This window comes from Musa acuminata, chromosome BXJ3-5, assembly GCF_036884655.1.
Source record: "Musa acuminata AAA Group cultivar baxijiao chromosome BXJ3-5, Cavendish_Baxijiao_AAA, whole genome shotgun sequence".
NCBI classification, from domain to species: Eukaryota; Viridiplantae; Streptophyta; class Magnoliopsida; order Zingiberales; family Musaceae; genus Musa; species Musa acuminata.
This window is the reverse complement of record NC_088353.1, coordinates 30552729-30565000: the sequence shown is the minus strand read 5'-3', so window position 1 is coordinate 30565000 and position 12272 is coordinate 30552729. Positions and strand designations below refer to the sequence as shown.

General features: G+C 36.3%; 1 protein-coding gene across 2 annotated transcripts in view; it reads right to left on the bottom strand.

The window, feature by feature from the left end:
* Window positions 1-11707, bottom strand: part of LOC135637916 (OVARIAN TUMOR DOMAIN-containing deubiquitinating enzyme 12-like) — a 12777-nt gene extending 1070 nt beyond the window's left edge. Inside the window, exons 1-8 of one of the 2 annotated variants that reach the window (XM_065150800.1) lie at window positions 11584-11707; window positions 10320-10495; window positions 9643-9716; window positions 8317-8371; window positions 8146-8220; window positions 5430-5503; window positions 5113-5161; window positions 1-36 (exon numbers count right to left, since the gene is read on the bottom strand). The exon at window positions 1-36 is cut by the window's left edge and continues 49 nt beyond it. In XM_065150800.1, coding sequence (XP_065006872.1) covers window positions 1-36; window positions 5113-5161; window positions 5430-5503; window positions 8146-8220; window positions 8317-8371; window positions 9643-9716; window positions 10320-10487 — 531 coding nt within the window. In that variant the 5' untranslated portion in view covers window positions 10488-10495; window positions 11584-11707. The remainder of the gene's footprint in view (window positions 37-5112; window positions 5162-5429; window positions 5504-8145; window positions 8221-8316; window positions 8372-9642; window positions 9717-10319; window positions 10496-11583) is intronic. The other variant, XM_065150801.1, reaches the window with a different exon arrangement.
* Window positions 11708-12272: the final 565 nt, after the last annotated feature.

The window sequence follows — 12272 nt, the reverse complement described above, 5'->3', positions numbered from 1 at the left end:
TCTAAATGAAGTTAGAAGACATATTTTTGCTTGGAACTGCAAATCAACAAGTAGAAGTTAAAGATACTTGTTTAATCTCCAAAGAATCTTGAGTAGCAGATGAAACATGATAACGATACAATAAAGAAATATTATGAAGGCATTGAGCTAATACCTAAAGCACAGTATGCAAAATTAAAGTTCATTATAACATGGAAACATGTAAAAACAACATGAGTGGAAAACAGAATATTGTATTACAGTCCAATTTTGTTTTATTAAATCTTAAATAAGTGGAAAATTTTGTCCACAAGCAGGTTTCAGATTCCTTTGAACAAATGTAAGGGCATCTTGCATATTTTTATGTTCACAGGGTTTACCTTACATGTCAACAAAGTAGAAAATAGCCTATATATTTAGAGAATATCGATATATCCATATTCTTCCTTCTTAGACTGGATTGAAATAAGTTTAAAGAACTTCATTTGTTTAGAGTTAGACATCGCTGACATTACATTCCACACAAAATCACATGCTTCACACCACAATTACCTGCATTGCATCATTACCAGCACTGTGTAGAGTGCAAAAAAGAAATATAAAATCAATTGAGATATTTTGTAATTTAGCATAACATTGAATACAGTATAGCAAAAGATTAAATCACAAATATTAATCTCAAAAAAAGGAAATTTTTTGTATATCAATGAAGTGGCAAATTGATGTCACAATCAAAATCTTATGTATGGTCAATTGAAGGATAAGGACTAACAATTCAGTACAAATGCAAAATGATCGACTGTTCTGATGAAGGGCTTAAGGAAATGTGGCAAGCATTAGTAACACAATGACATAAGCGACATGCCATATTCCTAATAAGAAGTTGATGGTTGTAGTTAAATAATGATTCCCAAACTTCTTCAGCAAACTATATTTGCTTCTATCTATTAGAGGAATTACGTTGAGTATCCTATGCTACAAGTCAAGGGGAAAAATAAAACTGCTTGAAAAGTTTCTCAGATAATGTATTCCAACTGAAAATCAGGATGAAAAGGCTTTGACAGGTTGAGACTTGTTGTTCACCTAAATCCCCCAAAATTTGAGACATTAGAAAACCATCAGAAATTGGACTGGTGTCCATGGTTCAAGTATATCATAAATTCAGCAACTAAAGTCCCCATCCATCTCTGATGGAAGACTGAGAATTGATCTTTCATCATATGAAGCTCAAAAGTGGTGTTATCTCAAAAACAGTGATTTAAAAAGCCCTAGGCACCAAAAGGCACCAAGGTCTCAAAATGCTCGAAGCGCTAGGCGCTCGCCTGAGCGAAGCGAGATACTCTAAAATATTAAAATATTAAAATATATAATATAATTAAAAAAATATGATTATATAAATTAAAATATAATATTAAATTAAAAAGATCTAAAGTATCGAGTCACATTATCCATTTTCTAATAACAAAAATATTAAAAGATTTAAAACAATAAAGTTTAGCACCAAAGTCAATCATCATCATAATCAACGTCGTCATTCTCAAACATATCATCTTTCTCTTTCTCTTTCTCTCGTCCATCTTAATCAAAATATATTTCCTCTTCAATAGTGACAGGAGATGAGTTGAGGCTTTTGCACTCATTTTTCCTTTCATCATCTGTCTTGTACATATTTGTAATTCTCCACCACTTAAGACTCTTGCCACATCTCCCCATATCAAGCTGTCATCTTCAAAAACAAGGTCATCTTCGGCATCTTCCAAGTTATTTCTCTCACCAACCACTCATTTGAATCATCAATGTCTTGTAATGAGATTGGGTCAATGTTATTTCATAAATCATAATGAACCTTCAGTACTTGATTATACTTTATATAAACAAAATCATGTAATCGTTTGATGCTCTAACTAATTTCTTCTCTTTTGTGAACTTATCATATCATATCATTTAAAAATATATTAATACATCTATCTAAAAATATTCTATGTTCCTTACATGCTCAAAGACATTCTCGTTTTGCTTATAACCTGCAGCACTACATATCAAACTAAGAATTTTGATAACTAATTACTACAAGTTCGAGATGGAATTTCTAAATAAACTCCACTATTCAATTGTAAAATTTATTTTATTATTAGTAATAACATACTATATATGAAATTAATTATATCAATTTATTAATACCTAGGGATGTAGGTGTCTTAGATCGAAGTATCATTGGAATTCCAAAAAGACCATTAACATTCTTATATAAAGATAATTCATGTATGATCTTATCTTGCATCTCAAGACTTGGAATCAATTTTGCAATGCACTAATATAACTCATTTATAACTTCTGCATCAAACTCAACGAAGGTGTTCTTATAAAAAAATTCTGAGTACAAATAATATCTTGTTGCTTGTAATGAATGATGAAGTTGATAATTCTATCATTCGTCAATGATCACAAATATTTTCTTATACTTTTCTTTATTTTTATCAAAAGACTTTTGAATCATCTTCTTTGCTCTATCCATAGCCTCGTAAATATATCTCATTGCAGGCTTCTTTTCATTATCTGTCAACTGAAGGACCCGAGCAAAAGGGCTCATTACCTTTAATATATATAAACTATAAGATTTTAAAAGGATGGCATTAAAATGATATCATTGGCTCTCTTGTCTTTCACTTATTTTATCCATTTGCTTGTCATCCATTTCTTCGAGATAAACATGTTTATCGGGTTATGTTTTTGACAATACACGCACTGTAATGTCAAGAAAAAAGTAGCAAATCGAGTAACACCATATATCACTAATTCTTTATTACCTATGACTTCTCTCATCATATTCAAAGCCACAATAAGATTATAGAGAAATCCAACGACAAAAATTATCTTTTTTAAAGTCTTCTTGATTTCAAGAATCTTTCTAATATCCTCCAACATTAAATCAATGCAATGTACTGCACATATAGTCAAATATAAGTGTTATCTTTTTGTTTCAAGTAATTTACCTAAGACAAAGGATAACGAAACTAATAAGACTTAGGAGTCACATAGTTCTTCCATTCAAATTGGAGACAGAGTAATTAAAAAATTAAAAAATTCAAAGATAAATCTTACCAGCTAACACATAGTTTCTTCCATTATCGGTTATAACTTAAACGACATTTTGTTCATCACTTTATTCCACAAACTTGTCAAGCAAATCATGTATCTTTTCTCCAAATTTTATAAAAGATTATGCATAACTTCACAAATATGATTCCTAAATAACAGTTAACCATAAAATTAATTATATTCCTATGTCTCATATGGGTCCAAGCATCTAACATAATAGAGCAACCTTGCATTACTCATGATTCTTTGTGGCCCTTTAATAAGTCATCTGTATAATCCAACTCTTTTTTCAATAATGAAACTTGCATCTCATAATAACTTGAAGGTCTTAATCCACTATCATATCTTCCAATAGCTTCAATAATCTCCTTAAAATTGTCTAAACGGCAAGTATTAAGAGGAAGGCTAACCTGATAGAAGAAGCGAGCAATGTGTTAAATTATTCTTCTTCTTATTTCCTTATCATAAGCATCACATATATTTATTTGTCTTAATTTTACTCTTACTTGCCTTATTGCTTCTATGATCCTTGATACATATATAAATTCATCTGTCCCTTTTTACCTTTCTTAACAACCATGGCTTCTTTTCTTTTCTGTTATATACTCTTTTCCCACTTAGATTAACATTTTCAGAATAATCTTCTTCATCATCTCTAATATGTTCAATATTATCCTCATAAAGTCTTATAAGATTCATTCCTTTGTATTTTGTTTTCAATCATATAAGCCAGTGGATCTTCTTTTACATCAGGTGGACACTTCTTGCAAGCTAATGCATTCTTGAAATTTCCTACTAGATACTACCTTGTACGAAAAATACCACCTCTAGTAGTCTTATCACAAAAGATACAAGTAACTACATTAGGATCTTTAGGATCCTTTAGATAATTATATTTCCAAGCAAAATCTTTTCTTGAATTTTTTTAAGAATCTTTTGAATTGCTTTTGTACATTAATCCTGAAACCCTAATAATTATTTAAAATAAATAGAGATTAGTAGTATAAAAATCTAAATAGTATATTATTAATCTAAATAAAGATTACTTTTTTGTATAGTAGTTGATAATCTACTATTAACAATATATTATTTACTATTAACCGTAGTTAGAAGGGCAGAAAAGAATTGTTAATAGTAATTAGAGAGGGAGAAAAGTGTCACCGATAGTGGATAGTGGGGAAGGAGAGGACAATAGTGATGGAGGAACTATCGAATGACAATGGCGGCGAAGGATGCTACGGACGATAGTAGCAACGGCGGAGGAAGTTGCGAATGATAGCCACGGTAACGAAGGACACAACAAACGGTAGCGACAACAATGGCATAAACTGCAAATGGTGACATCGTGGGTGGAGGAAGCTTCAGAGGTGTCCATCGGTGGTAGAGGAAGCCGTTGTCCTCTCCCTCGACGGTGGAAGGAACTGCACACGGAAGTAGCGACAACAGAAGGAACTACACACAAAAGCTAGGCCCTCAGACTCATCCATCAACGATAGAGGAAGCCTCGGTCCTATGCGTTGACGACGGAGGCAATGACAGAGGAAGCGTTAGCGGCGAATGCAGAACCTGCACTAGGGTTGATGGTTAGGGGTCACGTAGGGGTACAAGGGGTGGGTTTTGCAAATACAGTAAAAGAAAGTAGCTAGTTGCTTCATTCAACCGAACAAGACTTAAAAGTCTGGTTCGGTTGCTTCATTTAAACCGGACGCTTGCCCAAGATGCTTGGGTTCAGACGAGCGCACTAACGACGCTTCATTGAAGTGCGTCGCCTGGTCGACCCTTGAGGCACTTGGGCCTTGCCTTGCCTCACCCGAGCACTTAGGCAAGCACCCAAGCACCTATTTAAATCGTTGCTCAGAAGGAAAAGATGCATCAAGTTAATGCTAAATTTAGGGAACCTGATGGAAGATATAAACATGAAGATAATATTTTTAAAAATCAACAATAGCAGCCAGAATGATCATATGCAGCACATAGTAAGAAACTACGTGGGAGTAATAACATATTCAGTGGTAAACCAAAATCACAGCATACCTTATCAGCTGCAGCTTGTAATGTAATGTGGTCTCCCCATTCGCCGGATCTGTATAACAGTAATTGGTTAATAGTGAATAGAAAGTTGCTTATCCACAGAAACAGGCTTTTTTTTTTTTTCATAAAACTCGAGTCATGAGGCTGCCATCTCCATGAGGCCTAATATGGGCAACTTTTTAACCCCATGTAAGGGGTAGTTTTCTTCATGATTGAAACTAATGGCATGTAGCTTGCATCACAATTTTGCATCAAGACCTTCTCACTAATTCAAATAAAACAATAAATAAAGTTCAGAATTTGAAGTTAGAAAATCATACTTGGCCATTTTCTTATAGTAGCGCTTGTACTTCATGGGGACATATCCTTCATAGAAAGCATGGAATTCCTTAAGCTGCATAACAGAAGATGTAAGAATCACATAAATGTCTCTCTATGCCTTAAGAACATAATGTTGAATCTCGGATTTTGATGATGAAGTCAATTGTCATTTGTTGTCTAATCTATGTGTTGAGATAAGTGTGCAGGATTAACTACGATGAAAGATAGACAAGCAGCAGGAGTTGCGCCGGAGTCAAGTTCATGATCACGTTGGGAGTTCGAAAGTTCGACGGAAGTTCGGACGGTCGTCGGAGGTTCTGCGAGAACAGATCCGAGAAGTCCAGAAGCTTGCCAAGCGAAGCTCGTCGGAACTCGCCAAGTGGATCGTCGCAAAGTCCAGGAGTTTGCCGGAAGTCCGCAGGAGCATCACCGAGGGTTCATCGGATGATCGACGGAAGTTCGCCGGAAACTCGCCGGAAGAAGCGATTGACGTACCGAAGCAAAGCTGCAGAAATTGTCTTAGATTTAATCGTAGTTAGCACGGTGATTAAGTTAGAAATGGGAGGTGATCCCATTAGCTTAATCCTGGGGCAATTGGGCCCCTGAAGAACTCAAGTTGGGTCGAATGGTTCAACCCATTCGAACCCAAGTAGTTGTGGGAGGTGCAACCGCCCAGGCAGGGAGGTAGCACCGCCCAGGCTAAGTCTCCCAGCGAGACTGGGCGGTGCAACCGCTCCAGCCAGGCGGTGCAACCGCCCAGGCTAAGTCTCCTAGCGAGACTGGGCGGTGCAACCGCTCCAGCCAGGCGGTGCAACCGCCCAGGGCTCAGTCTCCAAGCGAGACTGGGCGGTGCAACCTCCTCTGTCAAGAGGTAGCACCGCCAGAGCTCAAGTTCCGAGCTCTGCCGAGAGGTGCAACCACCGAGCTCGGTCTTCGAGCTCTGGCAGAGAGGTGCAACCTCTTTGGACAGGTGATGCATCGCCTGAGCTCGGTCTTCGAGCTCTGGCAGAAAGGTGCAACCACCCCTGACAGAGAGGTGCATCCGCCTGAGCTCAGTCTTCGAGCTCTGCCAGGCGGTGCAACCTCTCCAGTCAAGAGGTGCAACCGCCTGATCCCGAAATTCCGGGATTTGATCGTTTTGAGCTCGAAATTTGAATTGGGTTGGGGCCTATAAATACCCCACCCATTCAGCACTGAAAAGATACAGACCTACACTGAAATCTTGATCTTTTCTGTGATTCTAAGAGCTCAAAAGTGTTGTAAAGCCTTTAAGTCTCCTCCTTCTGTTCTTCAAGTTTTCAGTTGTAAAGTGAGGAGAGAAAGGTCTGTAAAGGTTGTCTCCTGAGCCTGTCAAAAGGAGAGAAATTGTAAAAGGGCAGTTTGGCCTTAGCCTATTGAAGGAAGGCCCCTAGTTGACGTCGGCAACCTCGTCGGTGGAGGAAGCCAAAAGTGGAGTAGGTCAAGGCTGACCGAACCACTCTAAATCTCTGGTTTGCGTTTATTCTCGAGCACTTTATCATTACTGCAAACCTCCTTCATTACTACTGCTCTCTGCGCTTTCACGAACAAGTTCTAAGTGCTGTTCTTCCGAATCTGCATTCAGACGTAAATTCGTATTTTCATACATTACAGTTTACGTTTACGTTTGATTCTGCAGAACTGTCTTCCGTGCTTTTACGAACGAGCTTCTTTGCAGTTTACTCTTACATTTTGATCCTATTGATAACTGCAAACTGTCCTCTACAATTTTACGAACGAGTTTCAACATTTAGACGTAAAACTGCATTCAGACGTAAATCGACTTTCCTCGCACAATCATCAGATCTCAGTTCACGTTTACGTCTTGATTTCAACTGCATACTGCCTTCTGCGAGTATACAAACGAGTTTCAAAGTTTAGACGTAAATCTGCGTCTAGACGTAAAACTGCGTTTAGACGTAAATCTGAGTTTAGACGTAAATCTGAGTTTAGACGTAAATCTGCGTTTAGACGTAAAACTGCGTTTAGACGTAAATCTGCGTTTAGACGTAAATCTGCGTTTAGACGTAAAACTGCGTTTAGACGTAAATCTGAGTTTAGACGTAAACTGCGCTTAGACGCAAAACTGCGCTTAGACGCAATCTGCGTTTAGACGTAAACTGCGCTTAGACGCAAAACTGCGCTTAGACGCAATCTGCGCTTAGACGCAAACTGCACTTAGAGACAAACTGAGAATTAGCTTTTGCATCATAATAGTTTTTGAACGAACGCAGCTTTTGGTTTTTAATCGCTGTAAGATTTCCGCTACACTAATTCACCCCCCCCCTCTTAGTGCTCTCGATCCTAACACATAAATCCTGCAGTTCAGCTTTTAAAAAATGAGAATATTCTGATAGATGAATAATGAGCAAAGGTAACTCAAGTAAACTGGATAATCCAGCAATTCAACAGCCTGCCAACTTTCAGCTCAGCGATGAGAAAAGAATGCTTTTTACTTATATCGATATGAAGTAAATTCTCAGAAAATAATTAAAATGTAAAAGTAGCTACTCTTCCATGCAGTTAAGAGTAGGAAGGTAAAAGACTATTCAAAAGCTGTAGAAAGTGGAAAAACCTTTCATATAGAAAGGGTTTCAACATAAAAGCAACCACTGTAACGATCAGCCACAAGGAGTCTAAAGATGTAATTTACTGATAACATAATAAGCAAATATAATTGGATAATCTTAGTCCAACCTGCTTTACTATCTCTTTCCGAACATGTTTATGATATTCCGAGGATCTGTATAACTGATCAGATATTGCACGAAACTGCAAAATGAACAACAAAATTACTGGAGTCTCAAATGCATTATCTCTCTATCATTATATCAATAGCTAATGTAAATAGCATGGTTGTATACAGACCTGACAATTGCCATCCCCAGAGACCTTAACTTCATATAGGCCATAAGCATTTAACCTAGCAGAAAAATTTGCTGACGACTTAAATTCACAACACAAATAAGGATCAATAATAACTTTGGCATAAAATAAGCACTGATTGTATTTTAAATAATAATTAGCATGAAATGCTCTTTCTATTTCATTGTATTTTAAATGAAATTGTGTTCCAACAGAACAGATACAGCATGTACATTCTCTAAATACATGTTAACATATGTGATGAATTTAAAGAGTAGGTCTTGAACAGGTGAAAAACAGATGAGCCTCAAGAAAACTGATTGAATGTCAAGGTTAGTTAAAGTAGCATCCTTATGGGAAAAAGAAATGAGATAGGTGAGCCAGAATCCTCTATATAGGCTGATACGCATGTTAATGTCAATTCATTTTATGAGATGTTGAGTGTTCTAGCCTCCCAGTTGTAACCTCCCCTGCATGCTTTTAAACAAGCTCAGCAATAATCTTATAACATCTAAATATATGTTAAATCTACATATCTCGTGTCAAAATACTTAGAGGAAACCAGAATCTAAGAAGCACAGACGTGCTTTTGGTGGACGTGCTCAGATGCGTCGACACATTTTCAGGCTTGTCTTTTTTTATTTATTTGCATTTCCATTTGTGGGATATGACAATGCTCCCGCACGCTTCAGAGTCTACATGGAGACAGATTGTTGGCATCAGAAGGAAAGAAATATGGAAAGAAATCTAGAGATTGTCACATGAAAACATATATCAATTATATCTGGAGATTGTTAAATATTATTTGATGTCCTCAACCTTTATTTTGGATACTTACATTTAGATAATTTTAATTGTTTCAACCTGTATGATAATATTATTTGTTTACATTTCTAAGTTTATAAAATTGAAGTATATATACTATAAAACTCATGTTAATTGAATATTATATATATATATATATATATATATATATATATAGAGAGAGAGAGAGAGAGAGAGAGAAATACATGTGTCCCTGCCGTGTTCGTCGTAATTTTTGTTTTTTAAATGGCATGTCGCTGTGTCCGTGCTTCATTGTGTTTGTGATCGTGTTCATATCCATGCTTCTTAGACCAGAATTAAGCTAAATTTAAAGCAAGCATCTAATATCATGGAAAAGAAAACATTTTTCATAAATTTTCAGTGGAGTAAAATATAAGTATTCTCTAACAAAATGCATTATGGTATTAATTTCCAGTCAGGTACAAACTAAAAATCTACATGAATTAGCAACATCAACATTTATATGAAAATTTTTCATGTTCAATGAAGTTTCAATGAAGGTACCTTTGGAGAAGCCGCTGGTGATCTAGAGTGGCATCACTCAAGCTGGGAATAAATGTATTTATCCGCGGAACATGCTACAAGAATTTAATTTTCCAGGAAGTATCAAATAAAAGCAAAACTACCTCAACAAAAGCAAATATAAAACCCAAAAATTGCATATTAATGATTCAGAAACAATTTGCTTGAATAAACAGCAACACAAATGAAGTCCGATCTTTAGATACACAAATTAAGAAGACCAAGGATCTTCAGTTCTTGTCCATAGGTTGGCATTGTTATACAAACTAGTCATTGTATATAAATGGTAGCTCCTCTAGCTGCTTATACCACAAAATGAATAGAATAGCAGACAGAAAACCTTACAGGAAAAATAAATATAACTTAAAAGAATCAAATGAGTATTAGGTTAGTGTAGTAAACATAACTATAAATGAATAGTTTCAACTAGCAACTGGATAAAGTTTGAAGGAAAAAAGGATTAGTAGATGGCAAATTTATCAGATAGATAAGAGGTCCAAAATTGATTGAAAAACAACTATTACATGTTTATGAAAATCTTTTATAGGACACTCAATACTGCATTTGTAAGATGATTTTGTGTAAACGAATTCTCACAACAACAGGTCAACTACTAATTCCAGGAACAAAGAAAATTTAAAAAAATAGCAATTACATACAGGCACTGAAGCCAGATTAGCAAGGCGTCTAGAAACTGCACCATCTAACTTTTCATATTCTTCTGAGAGAACAAGCGCAATCATCCTATCATCATCAGTGTCATTGCTGTGGCTGCTTAGACCAGTTGCTGTAGATGGGCCAACTTCATTATGAACTATATGTTCCATATGGAAACCTGAAGAGGAGACGGTTCATTTGAGTAAAATATGTAGTAAATGCAGGTTAGTGGAATGAACAATGTGGCATTAAGCGAAAAACATAAACCAAAAACCCTTAATTGGCCAGTCCTCTCACTGGAACAATATATTCAGATAGAGTCAAAGTACTTCATATAATGTGTTCAGTAGTTTTTAAAGCTAATTTAAAAGAAAAAAAAAAGTCTAGTCCCTTCATTTGGCAGTAAGCATATAACCAATGAAAGATTGGTCCTTGGACAGAGCACTCGCAATATTCTCTTTTGGTGTTAATCATGCGAACAAACTTCCTAGAACCGGATCAGTTGCCACTGATTTTTTATAGAGTATCTTGTAAACCTGCTTAAGGTTAGCTTTCTTGAACATCGTTTTGGAAAAATTATTTTTGACTTGTTCAAATAGATGCTGTAGCAGATATAAACCCTTATGTTAAGAAATTAGGCGAACAAACTATTCATAATGCATCATGAAGCAGTTCTCCATGGCTCTAAAGCTTCCACCACAATCCTTCAGCGACGACCAGCTATACTCTCCAAAAAAAGCAACATAAAACGAAGTAAACTGCTGCTCCCAGTGCCACGCACATTCTTTTATCAGGTTCAAGATCTACTCTGTTGCTACAACTGTCGGGTTTGTGTATCAATATATCCCAGGGAGACTTCAAGTCGAATTCAACGAGTTAAGCTCGTGTCCTGAAGAAATCCCTAAAGCAGCAAACATATCTGCGTGCAATGTCCTATCGAGAAATTGGAACCTGCACCGACTCATCCTGCGACTGACATGCTCGACGCACATGATCAAAGCAACCGCCAAATTAATCATCCCTAGATCCCAAAAAATATTCCTCTCCAGAATTCACCAACAATCCAAACCTCCAAAAACAATTGGAATCGACATTAACCTACAAAAATTGAATCACGATCCAAAAAGACAAAGAGAAGGAAAAAAGGCACGGAATCGGAGATCGAACAAGAACCAAACGAAAAAGGAAGACCGAATCCCAATAACCAAGAACGAAAAGGAAACAAAGAAAGAATCGGAGAAGGGTAAAGGGAGAAGAAGCATATACTTAAGGAGGATTCTGATCGATCAAACGGCAGCAGAATGTGGTTCGAAAGGTCGCGGTACCAAAGGAGGAATTCGTCGACACGCCTACCTTTCCTTCTCCTCCTCCCTCCTTATATATTACCTGCGCAAACCGCGTGCCACAAATAATTAAATAGATAAGAGAAACAAACCTTCATACGTAGCTTACGATAGAGGCAGATGCCCATGCGGGTCCCGCACAACGACAACAAAGTTTTCCAGTAATGGAGCCGGTAGCTTTCCCGGGTACAAATTCTGAAGACGTGTTGCTCTTATATCCGTTTGACGTCCGTGAAGTCGGATGAAGAGCGTGCGTATAATTTATGTATGCGAGCGGGAGGAGGGAGGGGCTCGAACTGTGCATATCTTGTTTTCCTTTTCCTTTATTTTTGGCGATTTTTCGGGGGAACAAATCGGGTTTTTCATATTAACCACAAAGAAGTGAAGAACCATATATTTTTCAAATAACTAAATTTTCATTTTTATAAATAATTAATTGTTATTGAAATCCAGCCAACTGAACCTAATCGGTTTTAGTTCAATAGCAAAAAATACTATCATTTTCCATTATCATTCTTCCACAATAAATAAATACAAATATTGTAAGGTTATTAAAAATATATAAATATAAGCTTAAGATAAAATATAAAAATAAAATTTTTATCGTTTTTA